The sequence below is a fragment of the Bidens hawaiensis genome, unplaced genomic scaffold (genome assembly GCF_021521415.1).
Source record: "Bidens hawaiensis isolate Kalapana, Puna unplaced genomic scaffold, B.hawaiensis_p1.1 tig00042271_1, whole genome shotgun sequence".
In the NCBI taxonomy this organism is placed as follows: domain Eukaryota; kingdom Viridiplantae; phylum Streptophyta; class Magnoliopsida; order Asterales; family Asteraceae; genus Bidens; species Bidens hawaiensis.
The window spans coordinates 38,842-57,219 of NW_027497477.1; the positions used below are offsets into that span (position 1 = coordinate 38,842).

Here is an 18,378-nt window from a genome sequence, read left to right on the forward strand (position 1 = left end):
AAAGCAATGATTAGAATCATCATCAACAGAGATTAGGGTTAATCTCAACTTGCCAACAACCACAGCAATTAATTTCTTATGACAATAAAGTTTGTTGTGAATTCATTAACTTCTCTCTGCAAATAGTACCAATGATTCAATAACACGTAATAACTGCTATTTTGACCATCTGAATATGTGTCGTTTGACCTTTGACCAAATGCACCTAGGGTTTATACTTTAGAAACTCCATTTTAAACCAAGTGAATGAAAGATAATAATTTAATGTTGGGTTTTATTAGATTTGGACTAACAGGGGTTAATAATTTGGGATTGTTATAAAGTTAGGATGAAGAAGACGACCCGTTTTCTTGATGATGACTGTCTAAAGAGGCGGCAACTGCAGCGTTGGTGGTGGCTGCGGCAGAGATGCTGGTGGTGGTGGTGGTGTCTTTTTCTTTTTTTGTTGAATTGTTTTTATTATTATGCATCCAAACTTTAAAAATTCGTCTTCGGATTCCGATTTCATTGCAAAAATCCGTGACCATCTTATCATCGGATCTTGGCATCTTCCACCCCACTTTCTCGGCAAAAGATAACATCTTCTCCTTTTGATCTTGGCTGAACTTGGTTCGGAACCGCTTTCGGCCAGTGATCTTGACCTCCGCTGGCGTCCTCGGCTTCGCCACCACCTGGGTGAGGTCCCCCGCCACCGTGCCGAGTGAAAGAAGCAGGTGGTGTTCGGGCGGTGGTGAAGCCGGGGACAAGGAGGCAGAGGTTGGTTGTGTTGGGTGGGGGTGGCGGGGAAAGTCGTTGGGTGAGCGGCGATGGAAGTTGCGGTGGCAGCCACACGCCGCGCACTTAAATGACAAAGGGTCGGTTGCGGTGAAAGTCGGAGATGGCATAAATTCACCACAACCGTCCAAGGCGTGGCCGCCTATGCTGACCGCATGGTTCTTGAGGCATTCTCTATATGTTGGTGGTGGCGGGTGGTGGTGGTGTGTTTTTCCGTTTGGGTAGGCTAGTAGCTTTATTATTTGGGAATGGGGTGGGGTTTCACTTTCATGGTTTGTGATTTTGGTGGTGGGGTGTTTTAGGTCCATAATCTTGAAATTTTCAAAGGGTTTTCTTGTCTTTATGCTCAAATGGTGATTTCAAAATTGAAACTTTAGGGTTTAGGGAAATGTGGTTTGATAATTTATGAGAATTATATGGAGACAAGAAAATGATTGGATGCTCAAATGAAAAGCAATTTGGATTATGAGGGGGTGTGGGGAATTTATACATCATCTAATATGGACATGCCTTCCACTCAAATAATATTAGGGTAAAATAAAACTTTTTATTTGAAAAAAAAAACACATTAGCGGTTAATTGTTGTTTAGTTGTTTTACTTTGTGACATTTGTTTTAAGGTTTTAAGATATTTTGAATTTTTTTAATTGAACCTGAGTAATTGATATAAATTTTGAGTAATATTTATTCTTAAATTAATATAAGGTTCATCTTATTATATAATAGTGATCTTTCAACAAAAGTTATATAATAGTGGAAATGTTTGTTTCTTAGAAAATAGTGTAAAGTGTATAAATGAATTAATGTATGTTTATCTTGTAAATGATAACCATAAACGATATCATTTCTAACTTTTTAGAACTCTTGTATTTGTTAATTCGAAAAGGATTTTGTTTTTTGAAAATAGGATATTTAAGAAGGTGGAAACGGTATCCAGAAGAGAGAAAATCTGATAAAGGTTTCTAGGTAATCCGTCACTTTAAATGGCGGATCTCTGATTATATTTAGGTTCTGTCAGTTTCTCTCGGGTGAGTTAGATAACTAACTTGTGTTCTGCCATTTGAAATTGTGGATATTAGGGGTGAGCAATTCGCGGTTCTGAACCGCTAGAACCAGGGAACCGGAACCGAACCGCTAGATCCGAACCGTATTATTGTATTTTGGGTCCGGTTCCGGTTCTTACTTTTGGCTGAAAACGGTTCCTGGTTCGGTTCTGGTTAGAACCGACGGTTTCGGTTATAAAACCGCTAGAACTGAGCTAGGTTTAAACTTTGAAGATTATATTTAAAATCCTATTTATTTAGTAGGCTTTCATACTTCCATGTACGAACGACCATCCACGTTCTCACTTTTTCGGTTACATTAAATCCCTTACAATATCATAAACAATAATCATATTCCACGTCCCTAAATCTGTTTTAAAAAATAATTGTTTTCTGAAATATTTTGAGTTATTATATGTTGATATATTAATATTTTATTTTATGGGTTGTCGTTTGTTTCTTGCACCTTCTAATATTTCATACATTGAATTTTAATTGAAAACCGGTTCTGGCAAGAACCGTTTACACAAGAACCGTTTAACTCGGTTCCGAATTGAACTGGAACCGTTAAAATGCAGTTCGGTTCCGGTTCTTATATTTAGCATTTAATGGTCCTTGTTCGGTTCTCGCAGTTCTAAACCGTTGCACAGCCCTAGCGGATATGGTACATTTTGGAGTGATTAGTCATTTGAAATTACAGGTGCCACTACTTCTGATCCACCACTTTGACTGGCGGATCACAATAACCTTACGTAGCATACCCCTATCAGTCAAAATGTCTTTTCAAAGACATCTATAGGTTGAAATGGCAAGTGTCGTCTGACGTCTGCCATTTTAAATGGCAAATGTTAACAATATCCATAGATTTGACAACTTAGGAAGGATTTTTAATGTTTCATTTTTCTTTTTATATTAAATTACTAGCTTTTGAACCCGTGTATTACACGGGGTTTGTCAATGTGTAAATTAATACAATGAATTATTTGAAACAAAATAATTTCTTTAAACATTTTAAAGGTAAACCTAAGAACATGATTATGTTAAAAATGCATTATAAATACTTCTTTGTACAAAACGTTTGATATAGTATTGATAACTTCGATTAGAGCCTGCTCACCACTCCGCCTAAACAAATTTTAGCTTGAACCGTTTTGACGAAAACTAAACGGTTGTCCGTCTCAACCTAAACCCATTTTGACCATAACCAAATTCACTTTTTTAAATTGGCCCAATTTGACCTAACTCATTTTCACACAAATCTGTTCTGAAGAAACCTAGTATAAACCGAGCTTGTTTTTGAGCTAAACAAAATTGTTTTTTTTTTTAATTAGCTCGTTTAACTTGAACTCATTTTCACTCAAACCAGTTGTGACCCCACAATTCATGTCTCATTGACTCATTCAGTAGAAAATACACCGGGAGCTCATTCCTTTTATGCTATACGAACATTCAAGATCCCTTACCTAACATAATACACAAACCTTATGTCATAATATCCCATATAAAGTTGCATAACCTTATTAAATATGAAAACTCACAATTTTAGCATGCTATGGAAAGATTCTAATATTTATTATTGTTTTGTGGTAACAAACTCATTTCACCATCTCTAATGGTTTATACACAAAAGGTGATACATTTGATTCAAACATAACACAAGTTACCCCTTAAAACATGCATCAATTACTTAATATCCCAATGTTGTATTTAAAAGCTCAAAACCGCATTCACAAATCAATCATTGATAACCATAATAAACTCAAATCTCAATGTTTTACTCAAAATTTCATAATTATCCAAAAATATCATAGAGAAAATAATTGTTTGCGTCCCAGTGGTTTTAGGGCAGAGACACAATGAGTCCCCGAAAAAAATTTTGAACTGATTGAGTCCCCGTGGTTTCAGAAACGAACAATTTGAGTCCCTATGGTTTCAGTAAAATGAAAGTTTACCTTGAAAATTAAGTAACGGTAGGGACTCAAATGGTTCATTTTTGAAACCACAGGAACTCAATCAGTTCAAAAATTTTCCTGGGACTCAATGTGTTTCCGCCTTAAAACCACAGGGACGCAAACAGTAATTTTCTCAACATTATATTATCACTTGACAACATTGATACATGTAACAAATTTGGTTTAATAGTAATGCCATAAAGTTTATAATAATCGATGTCCAGGGATCATCCCTTGACAACATTGATACGTGTAACAAAATTATTAGGTTTATGAATAATCAGGTAACGCCAAACAGTGTTGTTTGCTAACTATGGAATATAAACTATAAGCAGGCTCTCTTCCAACCAAATAATCGTGTAACCTCACATAGTGATCTACAAATTGTAAGATTAAAAATATTGTATTTATTCAACGAAATTGAAGTACATACATAATTAAATATCAATTTAAACACAAGTCACTAATTATTATATGATAATGGTTCATAAATCATTATTTAACTAATCATTCAATATTTGATTTTAAACTTATTAAAGATACTAGATTTTATCCCTCGTATTACGGGGGTTGTTTTACATTATTGGTTTTTAATATATATATATTTGGATTATAATTTTATTTATTGTAAGAAAGTTAATAATTAATATACTTGAGGTTTCATGGTTTCACAAATAAATGATATGTTATAATCCGGTTTAAAAGCTATCTGGGCTTGGTGATACCCATTACCCGTTTATTTTCTTTATTATAAAATTGCTTCTTAATTATAAATAATATATTTTTTTAAATAAAATAGGATATTAATTTTTAGTATATCCCTATTTTATAAGATTTTTATCAAATACTTGATGAGATTAATTTTTAATATAATGAGATGTTATAACCCGTTTAAGAGCTATCTGAGTTTGGTGAGACCTTTACCCGTAATTCGGGTCAAATACGTGAGAAGCCTTCATTTACAAGTAAAGCAATCTGATGGCTTGAGAGAATGGTTGTTTTATATTTTTTGTTTTTTAATATTTATTTTTTGAATTTTAATTTTCTTTATTGTAAGAAAGTTAATAATATACTTAGGGTTTGATGATGAAAGGGTTTCATAAATAAATGATATGTTATAACCCGTTTAAAAGCTATCTAGATTTGGTGACCCAAGACCCGCTTCTGTTTTTTATTATAAAATTGTTTATTAATTATAAATAGTATCTTTTTCTTTTTAAATTGGATATTAAATTTTAGTATATCCCTATTTTGTAGGATTTTTCATATCAAATAATTAGTAAGATTAATTTTTAATTTAATGAGATGTTATAACCTGTTTAAGAGCTATCTGGTTTTGGTAAGACCTATACCCATGAATTTGGGTTAAATCAATGAGAGGTCTCCATTTAAAAATCAAGCAATCTGGTGACATCCATAAAAGGGGGGAGCGACCACATCACGACACGTAAGATTTTGAAGGTTTCATTTATATATATATTATAGATTTTTTAATATTTATTTTTATGTTTTATCTTAAAATCCATCTATTCTTTATTACAAGTGTATATATGTCCAGCTATTTTCAAATTTTGGGACACTTTAGTCTTTAGTTGCATGTCTCAATCTTGTTATTCAACATAATTAAGGGCATGGTGGAAATAAAAGTCATGGTCAATTTTAGGAGGAATAATCTTTAATAATTGTGGTGTTTGTTAAGAAAACTTTCATAATTATTATGAAAAAATTTTAAAATAGCCAATTTATTTAGAAATATTTAAATATATCCATCATAATTCAAGTTTCTGTGTTTGTCTTTAAGTTTTCTTGTCGTTGACGACCTGCTAGATTATCAAGAGGACGAGTTATTATTCAACGGTAATGCATTATGGCCTATCTATTTTAACTACTAATGCGCCGTGATCTACATGTTTTAACTACTAGCGCATTTTGGCATACATGTTTTAACTACTAACGCGTCGTGACCTACATGTTTTAACTAATAACGCGCCGTGGCCTGCTTGTTAGTTAAAGCAGGTAGGTCATGACGTGTTAGTAGTCAAAACAGGTAGCCACAACGCGTTAGTAGTTAAAACACGTAAGTCACGAGAATGGTTGTTTACAAATAAAGCAATCAGATGGCTTCAGAGAATGGTTGTTTTACATTTTTCGTTTTTTAATATTTATTTTTTGGATTTTAATTTTCTTTATTGTAAGAAAGTTAATAATATACTTAGGGTTTGATGATGAAACGGTTTCATAAAAAATGATATGTTATAACCCGTTTAAAAGCTATCTGGATTTGGCGACCCATGACCCTCTTATGTTTTTTACTATAAAATTGTTAATTATAAATAATATTTTTTTATTTTTAAATTGGATATTAAGTTTTAGTATATCCCTATTTTATAGGATTTTCATATCAAATAATTGGTAACATTAATTTTTAATTTAATGAGATGTTATAACTCGTTTAAGAGCTATCTGGTTTTGGTAAGACCTATACCCATGAATTTAGGTTAAATCAATGAGAGGCTTCCATTTAAAAATCAAGCAATCTGGTGGCTTCCATAAAAGTGGAGAGCGACCACATCGCGACACTTAGGATTTTAGGGGTTTCATTTATATATATTATAGATTCAATAGTTTATATGTTTTTTAAAAATCATGGTGAAACTTTCTATATCTAATAGTAAAATTAGATATAATGGGTTAGTAAAAGTTAGTGTGATTTAAATTACATTAAGTACATTTTTTCATATAGGTTACAACTAATGGATCATACCAATTAAATTAATGATCCATTGATAGCATGGATTATGGAGAGTGAAGATTAGAAAATAGGAGAAAAATTAAACCTAGGATTGAATATGGGTATGACATATCATCCTCATTATTTTTGTTTATTAGTATACTAGGACTAAGATAATTGCCTGTGTTATACACGGTTGGAACATCTTTGATGTTGTTTGGACAATGAAACCGACAAATCATGAAGAATCGGTTATAGATGAGGCGAAGAATCTGGTTACAAACGATGGGGAGCGTTATGATTTTTGAACGAAGCATGTGTCTTTTAAAGAAAAAACGATGAGCAATTTAAACCTAATAAATTTAATAAGTTTTTTTAATTATAACAATAATTGGAATAATTAATATCATAATTACATTAATAAGTTACAAAAATATAAAAGTCAATAACATTGATAAAAATTTTGTTGTGAATATGTGGAAATTAGATTTATGAAAGGTTGATGACATGAAATCTTATGTGGACAACCTAGGTGAAGAACATGTGGACAAAATTGTGTTGCTTTAATATATTAGTTAGATAGGTAGATATTAATTAGTTTTTAATTTAATTTTATTTTTAAAAAGACTAATACTTTAATTAAGATTAATTAATATCATTAATATTAATTGAGTTCTGCCATTTAATATTTTTTTAACTAGGGCTTTTTTGATTAAATTGAGTTATGCTATTTTAAATGGCAAGTATGGTCTAACAGTTGTCATTTCAAATGGCTAGCGTGTACAATATTTGTACTCTACTAGATATGACTCAGATTTGACAACTCAGGCTTGTTTAATTTTCTACTTTTATAGTAAATTCTAATAGTTTCTTTTTATCTTTTATTTTATTTTTTAAAACAACTAATAATAAGTATAATAATTCTCGTAATTTATTTTATTAATATTAATGCAATTAGAAAACTATGGATTTTTTGAAAACTCTTTTTTATTTTTAAAATGAAAAATAACTTATAAAATTGAGTTCGACATTTAAAATGGCTTATGTGAACATGTGAACAGTTATCTTCAGAAGTGAGTAATGTGCAGTATAGGAAGTCACTGTTCACACTTATCATTTGAAATGATGGATGTCATATAACATTTGTCATTTAAAATGAAAGAACTCATTTCATATAAAAACAATTCCTAGTTAAAAAAATTACTATGTTTAGCATAACTCAGTTAATATATTAACAGTATTAATTAATATTATTAATCATAATTAAATAATTAGTCATTTTAAAACATAAACTAAAAGTAAAAACAGACGAGATGCTAGAATAATCACACAATTAAAGTTTCTGTTCTAAAACAACAAACAGTCTAAAAATGTTATACTTTTGAATTGGTAGTCCTAAAATTAGAGATCTTGGCTTCTTAGTAATTTCTTAAATGAGTAGCATTAGCACACTGCACATACAAGATAAAACCTTACACAAATAATGAAATAATTAAAACTAAAAAAGATTATAGAATTTAATTATGTGTTTGTTTGCATTAAGAAAATTATGCCTAAGTTGTCAAATCTGGTTCAAATTTGGTTGGTACGAATATTGTTTACACTTTTCATTTGAAATGGCAGATGTCAGATGACATTTACCATTTAAAACAACAGATGTCTGTCAAAATGCATTTTGACTTATAAGGTTAGCATACTTTGGGTATCGTGCTCCAACAGTCAAAGTGACGGATCAGAAGCATAAAATCCGTAATTTCAAATGACGGATAACGCCAAAAATTTCCCACATCCGCCACTTAAAATGACGGAACACAAGCTAGTTGTCCAACTCACCCGACGAGAAATTGGCAGGGCCTAGATTTAATCAGAGATGTATCATTTGAAATGACGAATCACCTAGAAACCATTATCAGTCTTTCTCTCTCCTAATCCCATTTCCACCTTTTAAATATCTTATTTTCAAAAAAAAAAATCAAATGAAAAGATATGGATGCATTAAACTAAAAAAGAGTGTACCTGCAAGAAGGGAGCCTAAATGACTAGTAACTATCGTTGTTGATTAAAGTAGGTTCTTATTGCATAAGAATTTGGTTCTTACAACCAATAAAATCTTAGGAACCGATAACCTAAGTGGTCGGTCGAGTAGTGTCGTGATTGCCCTTTCAAAAGTAAGATAATTGGTTTAAATATTATAGATGTAAGGTTAAAGGATTTTATATTAAAAAAAAATTGTTTTTGAGAAGATAAAATCTTAGCATACAGGAAATTAATTATTATTTTACAATAAAAAATATTGAACGCACAATAAATGTATTTGAACTTCTATGTTTGGTTGAAGGTAATGAAATGAAGGGAAAATAGAATAGGAGAAGGAATGGAATGGATAAGGGAATGAAATGGATCATTACCATTTCTTTGTCTTGTTTGATTAACCTATAGGAATGAAATCAATTATTATTTTTTATTGTTTGGTATCCAAAAAAATTGTAGAAATGAAATAAAAATAATAAAAACACTCATATCTCAAAAAACTTTTTAACCCCCCCCCCCTTCAAAAAAAACCCCCCTACAATGGTGACGGTGGTAGCTCCCGCGACGAAAATGGTGGTGGCGGTGGTCATGGCGGTGGCGACGGTGGTGTTGTCGGCGGAGTTGGTGGTGATGCCAATGGTAGTGGTGGTTGTTAGGTGGTAGTGTTGTTGAGAAAGTAGGGTGAAAGAGAAATGAAATGAAAAAAAAAGAAGGGAGGTGGGAAGGAATGGTTTTGATGGAATGAGATTCCATGTGTAATGGACGATTCCATTCCATTGAGCAACCAAACACCACTTTTTTCATTCCCACGTAATGAATCATTCCATTTCTACTGTTATTCATACATACCAAACGCTACTATAGTTTTAAATTGATGATAAACTAGGTTAGTTACTTGTATTACATAGGGTAGAAAATATAAAAAAAATATATGCTATATATTTTAATGAATTGTAAATGTGTTATTTATAATAACGAATAATGTTACATTAATTATAAGGAATTATCACTCTCTTAGATATAAACATTTGGTAATAGTTCAAAAGTGGTTTTAAACAATCCATACAACATCTTGGAATGCATTGATAAGCATCAGTCATCAAATCCTACAAATGTGTTTCGTCAATTACCCACATGGACCTGCAAGTAATAACCATTTATATCGTCAACTAACGATTAAAATTAAGAACAATGTCATGCAATTATTCAAATATAACATAAATTAAAAGACAGTTACGTACTTAAAGGTAAACGGGTTTCACCTGCTATCTCTTTTTATAATCTTCTTGAAGTCTTTATTGGTATATCGTTTTATATCAGGAATCATAGTAAAACCCATGTTCAATCCAAATACCTTAGAGCATTCTTATCCCATCTTCTATTCCTAAACCAAAAATTATACTAAAATTCACTACACTTTCTCTCTCTATTTCAATTAAATAATACTTTTTATACCTTTTATTATTACCTTTTCTCTTTCCTTTACTCACAACCACTTTCAAAATATATTAAAAAATTATATGGGGTGAACAGTAACTTTTCAAATATACAGAAAAATCACTACTTTCTCTAAAATATAATAACTCTTCACTCACAACACCCTGAATCACTCCCTGTATTATAAAAACACCCCTCACATAAAATGAGGGGTGAGATGAGAATGCTCTCACATCAAATTCCAAACATTAAACTTAATAAAAAAACGCACAACATTAACTAATTAGAAATCTATATTAAAATTCATCGGTATGAGCTCTAAATGCAACAAATAACATTCAATTGACAATGCAAGAACAAAAATAACATACACTTTAAGTTGTTTTACAAGAATATAGTTATAATATGCTTCAAATCGTTGTAGTTTTAAAAAATCATTTTTAACTCCTATAACTAAATATAACACCACAACATTCAGAAAACCGGTGTGAAAAATGAAAGAATTATTGATGTTTTATATTGTTGAAATCATGTTAAATTATCTTTGTAACTAAATCATAAAAAAATATATTTACTATAATTAAATAATTTTAAAATTAAACAGAATTGAATTCTATCCAAATAACTAACAAGAAATATCAATATGCGCTTATAAATGTTTATAAAAATATTGACCGAGCTAAATCTTAAATATATAAAAACAAAACCTTTAAAAGCTCTCTGGTTGCTCCCTACATTCTCTCAAGCAACCAGATTGCTTTATTTGTAAATGGAGGTTTCTCATGCATTTGCCCGAATTCATGGGTATGGGTCTCACCAAACCCAGATAGCCCTTAAAGGGGTTATAACTTCTCATTAAATTAAAAATTAATCCTCACCAAATATTTAATATGAAAATCTTATAAAATAAAGATATACTAAAAGTTAATATCTGATTTTTTTTTTAAAAGAAAGGTATTATTTATAACTAAGAAATAATTTTATAGTAAAAAAATAAGTGGGCCATGGGTTTCACCAAACCCAGATAGCTTTTAAACCATGTCATAACATCTCATTTATTTGTGAAATTCTTTCATCATCAAATCTTAAATATATATAAATGAAATCTTTAAAAGCTCTCTGGTTACTCTCTACATCCTCTCAAGTCACCAGATTGCTTTATTTGTAAATTGACGTTTCTCATGCATTTGACCCGAATTCACATGTATACGTCTCACCAAACCCAGATAACCCTTAAACATGTTATAACATCTCATAAAATTAAAAATTAATATTACCAAATATTTGATATAAAAATCCTATAAAGTAGGGATATACTAAAAATTAACATCCGATTCTTAAGAAACAATTTTATAGTAAAAAAAATTAAGCGGTTCATGGGTATCACCAAACCCAGATAGATTTTAAACGAGTTATAATATCTAATTTATTTTTGAAACCCTTTCATCATCAAGCCCTAAGTACATTATTAAATTCCTTACAATAAATAAAATTAAAAAAAAAAAAATATATAAATATTATAAACGAAAATTGTAAAACAACCCCCTGTAATACGGGATATAAAACCTAGCATATTAAGAGCATCACCAATAGGATGATTTTTGGTGATGTTTTTTATATGCCAAATGACACATTCTCTCTCTTATGTTCTCTCTCCTCTTTCCTCCACATCTATCTCACAAACACATTCTTGGAGATACTTGCACAAGAATTTCACACCTCCCTCTCTCCTCCACGTCACCATCTCTCTCCTTCAACTTACCTTCTCTCTCTTCAAAAAATTTCTAAAAACATCCTATTGGGGATGGTCTAATAGATATAAGATGATAATTTATCATTCTTTATAAATAGGTAAAAAATGCAAGATGTATGTGAATAATGCAAGCTCAATGTATCGCTTGTATAGTAGTTACTTATGACATTATTCTTGTTAAACTTTGTAAATAGAAATGAGAATAAATGCAACTTTTTAATATGTTCAATGTTTTATGCATAAATTAAGGAGAAGTTAAAAAGATGTGAGTTTTATTTTTAGCATTAATTTTGACACAATTATAACATTTTAATATAATCTTGATTTCAAATTTAAATATTCATAATAAAATAGAAGTATTTGGAATTTCTAAAAATATGTATGTAATATGTTATCGTCATAATAATAGTTTTTTATAATGATAATTTGTGAAAATCAATCTTAGTTAAAATACGTATTAATTTTTGAATAATTAAAAATAAAAATATTAATTTTGATAAAATTCAGAGAATTTAATACAATGCTGAATTCAAATTCAAATCACATTATGTAACTATTAATTGTTATTTTACTGAAATATTATTAAAAATATGGAAAGTATTTTGAGATTGGAAAACGTTTAATGCGAGATTTTTAACTTCAATTTTAATCGATTTTTTGTGTTAAATAATATTAAATCATAATTACGCTATTATATGCATAATTATGCTTAAATTAAGGACCAATTAAATATATCATGGTTTATTTATGTATAAATTATAGAAGACGATCAGTTTAATTTATAGTGACAATTTTAACATAATGAAAAGATTTTAATATAATCTTGAATTCAAATTCAAATAACTATTTTCTAATGATGAAATAGTATTTTAATAAAATTTTAATAAAAATATGGAAAGTATTTTAAAGGAAAGTACTTTAAGGACCAGTAAAAAATAGCGGGGTTTTATTTTAAGCATGAATTTCGACGTAATTAAAATATTTTAATATAATATTAAATTCGAATTCAAATCAGATTATGTAACCATTAATTGTTATTCAACTGAAATTTTATTAAAATCTGGAAAGTATTTTGAGATTGAAAAACTTTTAATGCGAGATTTTTAACTTCAATTTGTTACGATTTTTTGTGTTAAATAATATTAAATCATAATTATGCTATTATATGCATAATTATGCTTAAATTTAGCACTAGTTAGTTGTAATGAATAATTATGATTAGAATTAGAAAAAGGAAAAAATAATTATTGACATATACCAATTTTTGCAGTTCATTTTCTGATGATTGTATAACACAAGGGCATTGAGAAAACCATTTGCAGTAGCTCTCTTGGATGAAGTTCTAACTGACCATTTGTTATCATGTTCACTTAAAATTAATATAATCAATTGTTTTTTACGAACACGCAATTCAGCCAGTAAATCCATTTGCAAAACAACATTTTTATCATATTTTGTTAACAAAACATTAAAAGACGACACTTTATGATGTTGAATTTGAAGTGTTTGAGGCATATCTTTAAACTTGTCACCATTACTTTCCGCAAATTCATTTAGAAGTTCCTGCAAAAGTTATTATAAAATAAAATATATAAAACCTTCCTAAAATATTATTATTACACAGAATTATTATAATACTTACCAGAATTGAGAGTTTAGGATCCTGAATTATTATGTAGAAAGAATTCATCAAATTCCAACAGTTTCAAACAACCTCTATGACAAAACACAAAAAATTAATTAATAATGTATAAACAAAATATAGATGAAGATGATAAAAACAAAAAAATGATTAGATAAACAGGATTGAATGAACAAAAAATATTGTATAAACCACAAATACTGTATAAACAAAAAATCAATTAAAGAAATGGGATTTAAGGAACAAACCCTAAATTTCGAAAAAACAGAAAATGAAAATAAAAATTCAAAATATGAAAATCTTAGAATAGTGAGAAACATTTTGATACCTGAGAAACAAGAGATGATCTTTATAATTTAATAATAGTTACTAATTCTGTGAGAGAAATTGATTGACGGCAAGTTAGGGAGAGATATATGAAAGAGTTGAATGTGGATTAGGGTTTCTTAACAATAGGGTTTAAATAAGAGGAATCAAGTGAGTTGGCAATTAGTAATTGGAAGGTAGTGACATAACATCTAGTTGACATCGTGATGGGCACCCAGAATGATGCCATGTGAAAAACTTGTGCTGCTTTATTATATTAGTAAGATCGTCTCCGTATTAAACAATCTTAAATATGTATATTAATGAAACACTTAAAAGCTCTCTGATTGCTCTTCACCCCTCTCAAGTGTAACATCCGTGTTTTGAGAATTATTAAATAAAAGAAGTTTTATTTATTTGTTGTATGTCGATATTAATTCGGTTAAATAATAATGTGGCGGAGTGTTAGGCTTGAAATTTATATATGGACTTGAGAATGGTTACGGGCCTAAGGCCCATGGGCTTTGGGTATTTAAGTTCCTAAATATCCCTAAAACCCCAAAATATTCTCATTTCCTTCATCTTCAGAATCCAGACACATACACACTTCCTGTACACACACAAACCTCTCTTCTTCTTCCTTATTCCATTCAAGATTCAAGTTTAGTAGTGATCCTCTTTCAAGCAACAAAGAAAAACCTGTCTAGATTTGCAAGTGGTTCAAGATCCAAAACCAAACCAAGATCGTATGTCTTAGATTAAAAGATTTAGGTTCTAATGTTGGTTTATTGTAAGATTCAAAGATTTAGAAGAATCAGGTCTTGTTAAGCAAGAAAAGTGAAAAACTTATTAGTAAGAAAGTTGCTTGGGTTAGACGGTATGAACAAGTGATGTTCGGTTCGTATCGAGCAAGGAAATGGAGATGCTATAACCCGAAACTTGCTTTAACGTTAAAATGGGTGTAACGGGACGTGAAAAGTGGCAAAATAGGACCCAAATCGAGCTGAGCCAGAACTGAACGAGCCGAATGGAATTCGACTCGAATGGACCGTCAACTCGAATGGAACATTTGACTGGAATGGACCATTTGACTCGAATGGTTTGAGTCGGGCGTTTTCAAGCCAGAACCACCCCCCCCCCACCGTTCGTCAAGGGTTTCGTTACCTTATAAGTTCGGGGTAGTAGATCGAGATAATTGATACTTGTATTTGTTAAACAGTTAGCCGTGCTCAATTGAAGAGAGGCATCACTATTAACTCCGAGCGAAACCAACTTCAGGTGAGTTCTAGCCCCATCTGTGTTATGTTTTCGGGGCTGTGTGCATACTACGATGTGTTAGATAATACACTTACCTTAAGTGGTAAGTGTATATTACATGTATGTTTGTGTATGTATGTGAACGATATAGAATGTTTGAATAGTATGTACGTAGTTATATATATTTAAATACTTATGAGTAATAAAGATATGTAACGAACGTATGTATGGTTGTGTGGTATGAGGAAGGGCACCGGACCCTAATGATATCCGAGGTACGTAGGGTGTTGAGCCCTTATAATTTCCGAGGTATGTAGGGTGCTGGACCCTAATAATATCTGAGGTACGTAGGGTGTCAGACCCTTATAATTTCTGAGGTATGTAGGGTGCCGGTCCCTTATAATTTCCAAGGTATATAGGGTGCCGGACCCTTATAATATCCGAGGTATGTAGGGCGAAATGCTCTTTAAAATAAAGAAGTAATATAAAAGTAATGTAAGTATAGAGACGACAAAGAAAGACGTTATACATATAATATGAAAGAAAGTATGTAAGTATGCATGAATGCACGTTAGTCTGTATAAAAGAAATGTTAGTAAGTAAAGTACGAAATACGTTTCTCCGGATACGTATAAGTAAGGATACGAATGTAATGTATGTTAATTGATTAACTAGAACTTACTCAGCATAGCTAACTTTTAGTATGCACGTAGGTGAATAGAATGAGGCATGTTGCTTAGAGGGAGACACGTGGCAGATGAATGAAGACTGACATCGAAGAGAAGAAGAATCATGTGTTATTTATGTTAAAAGTTAAAGACTTATGTTATTTTTCTATAAACAAAGTACTTATGTTTTGTAAGAATGATTGATTTTATATTCCGTGTATGATTTTAATTAACTCTGATTATTAAACTATGTGAATGAGCAAATCTAACATGAGGAATGTAGGGTTCCCGGGATCGGGGCCTTACAGGTTGGTATCAGAGCATAAGTTCGAGAGAATAAGCATCCTTAATGCCTAGACTCGAACAGAGATTGGGACCAAGTGAAAGAAAGAAAGAAGATGCAAGTCCAAGAATGCCATGTGTCACTCAAGCAAGCTTAAATACATGATTTACTTGTAGGGATAAGTAAGAAGGTTATATGAATTGATAGAAGGAGAATTGCTTGTTTATACTTTAATGTTTAGTGATCTAACTGTTATAAGTAGAACCGAGCACAAGTACACTCGTGAAAGGAAGTGTATAGGACACTAGAGTAACGTGAGCAGCTAGTCACAACTGGCTCTGTTATTACCTGCAACCTTACTATCCATGTACTAAATAGTTCCTTAAGTGACGATGTTTGTGGTTTTTTTTAACATTCAAATGGCTGGTGCTAGGACGACTTCTGGACAAAGAGGGCGCACGGGTAGCCATGGTAGACCACGTGTTAATCGCATACCCTTCGAGGAACCGATCATTGAGCCTAGGGAAGAAAGAAGCATGACTGTGCATGATGAAGGGTATCAGCTCGACCCTACTATTCAAGCTGCCATCACTCAGGCAGTAGCTGCTGCAGTGAAGAATCTTTAGCAAGATAAGTCTACTAAGAGCCGTGTAAGAACCGTTGAGAGGATAGGGGAAAGTAGTAAGAAAGATGAAGAGGCTGAGATGGAGGTGTCGAGTGAAGTTCGGTTTGTGAAAGTTGATGAAGGAATAAGGGGCCGAGGTCGGTGCAGCTACAGGTTGTTCAAGGGTTGTGACCCAACGAAGCTGACTGGTACTGGGGATGTAATCGCTACTCTCCAATGGATAACTACGATGGACAAAGTTATCCGAATTAGCGAATGCCGTCCCGATCAAGCGGTTGGTTTTGCTACTCAGTCATTTGGTGAAGAAGCTATGTTCTGGTGGGAAACAGTTGAACAGAGAAAGACCGCTACAGAGATTAAAGCTATGAAGTGGGAAGATTTGAAGAAGATGGTTATGAGTGGTTTTGTGATGATGCTGAAGTTGAAAGGATAGATATGAAGTTCCTAAACTTGAAGGCAAGAAAAATGACACACCGCAAGTACACCACTGAGTTTAAGCGTATTTCAAGACTCGTGCCCGATATGGTGAACACTAAAGCTAAGAGGACCAAGTGCTACATTAGAGGACTTCCACAGAATGTCTGCACACTGGTCAAGGCAAGGAGACCTGCTACTTTCGATTCCGCTGTCAACCTTGCGGAAATTGGTTACGATGACCTGAAGGTGGACGAGGTGGTGGTGGAAGAGAAGAAAGAAAAGAAGTGGTTTGCTCTTGCTAAGCGACCTGGTACTCAGATGTGGAATCCCAGGGACAAGAAACAGAAGATGTGGGAAAGGAAAACGTGCAAGACCTACGGTAAGATTCATGGTGGTGACTGCAAGTGGGGTGCTGGTTCGGATGTGTGTCACATGTCTAACTATTCTTTAACTAGTTCTTCATCCCAAAAAGCTACATGCGTCATGCGTGAAAATATATAGTGTCAACATAAAGTTGAGCAAGTTATCACGGTTTTTGAATATATATAATATTGAAAAAGAAAATTCCTTGCGATAAATATGAACTGCTACAACTAGCAAAACAATAATATAAAAACTGTCTTTTCACTCGAGTCATATAGATAACGAGCTACTCTGAAGGCGTATGATCATACTAATGAGGATGAGGATGAGGAAGAGATACCAACAACCATAAATCAAAAATAAACACACAGTCATATTCGCACGTATAACTAATTGAGCAGTATCATATGAATGCAAATAATGGAATTGTAGTGTGTAAATAGCATAGTTGAGTTGTGAACGTATAACGCCCCCAAAACATAAAACGGTAAAAAGGGGGATGTGAGTTACTTACATTATAGAGTAGGATATCTGAAGATGACGACGATAGTAATTAAGTTAAATGTGGTCAAGCTCCTCGGGACACGTCGATAAGAGTTCCTAGTTGTTTACATATAATATTGATTAATTATAATGAAATATTAACAAGACTTGTAATGAATTTGGGATTCGACTGGGTTCTAAATACGAATTTTAATTAAAATACCATTAGTCTTATTATCGTAAATTTGTAAATAATATAAACTAGAGGGTATAAACAATAAAATATTATGATACGACATAACGGTTACGAATCGGTTAAAAAGAATTTTGGAGTCTTTTAGGGTTTACACTATTACTATTCTTATTATTATTATTATTATTAATTTGCATTTATGTTGTATTAATTATTGATAAATAAGTAAAAATAATATTGTTAAATATTAATATATGTATATATATATATATATATATATATATATATATTAATATATGTATTAATGGAAAAGTTAAACGCGAATTTACTTCGGACGTCAATAGGTTATTAGTTCGGCTCATTTTAATATATGATGAATATATATATATATATATATATATATATTAGTATTTGACACATA

At 31.5% G+C, this 18,378-nt stretch overlaps 1 protein-coding gene across 1 annotated transcript; it reads right to left on the bottom strand.

The window, feature by feature from the left end:
• Positions 1-255: 255 nt before the first annotated feature.
• Positions 256-1,262, bottom strand: LOC143593494 (zinc-finger homeodomain protein 12-like). The gene has a single exon (XM_077073110.1). It carries the CDS (start codon positions 1,080-1,082, stop codon positions 324-326), a length of 759 nt encoding a protein of 252 aa, XP_076929225.1. The 5' UTR covers positions 1,083-1,262; the 3' UTR covers positions 256-323.
• Between the last annotated feature and the right edge of the window lie 17,116 nt (positions 1,263-18,378).

Coding starts and splice junctions, on each gene's coding strand:
- LOC143593494 (XM_077073110.1), bottom strand. CDS start 1,082: ATGGACCTAAAACACCCCACCACCAAAATCACAAACCATGAAAGTGAA.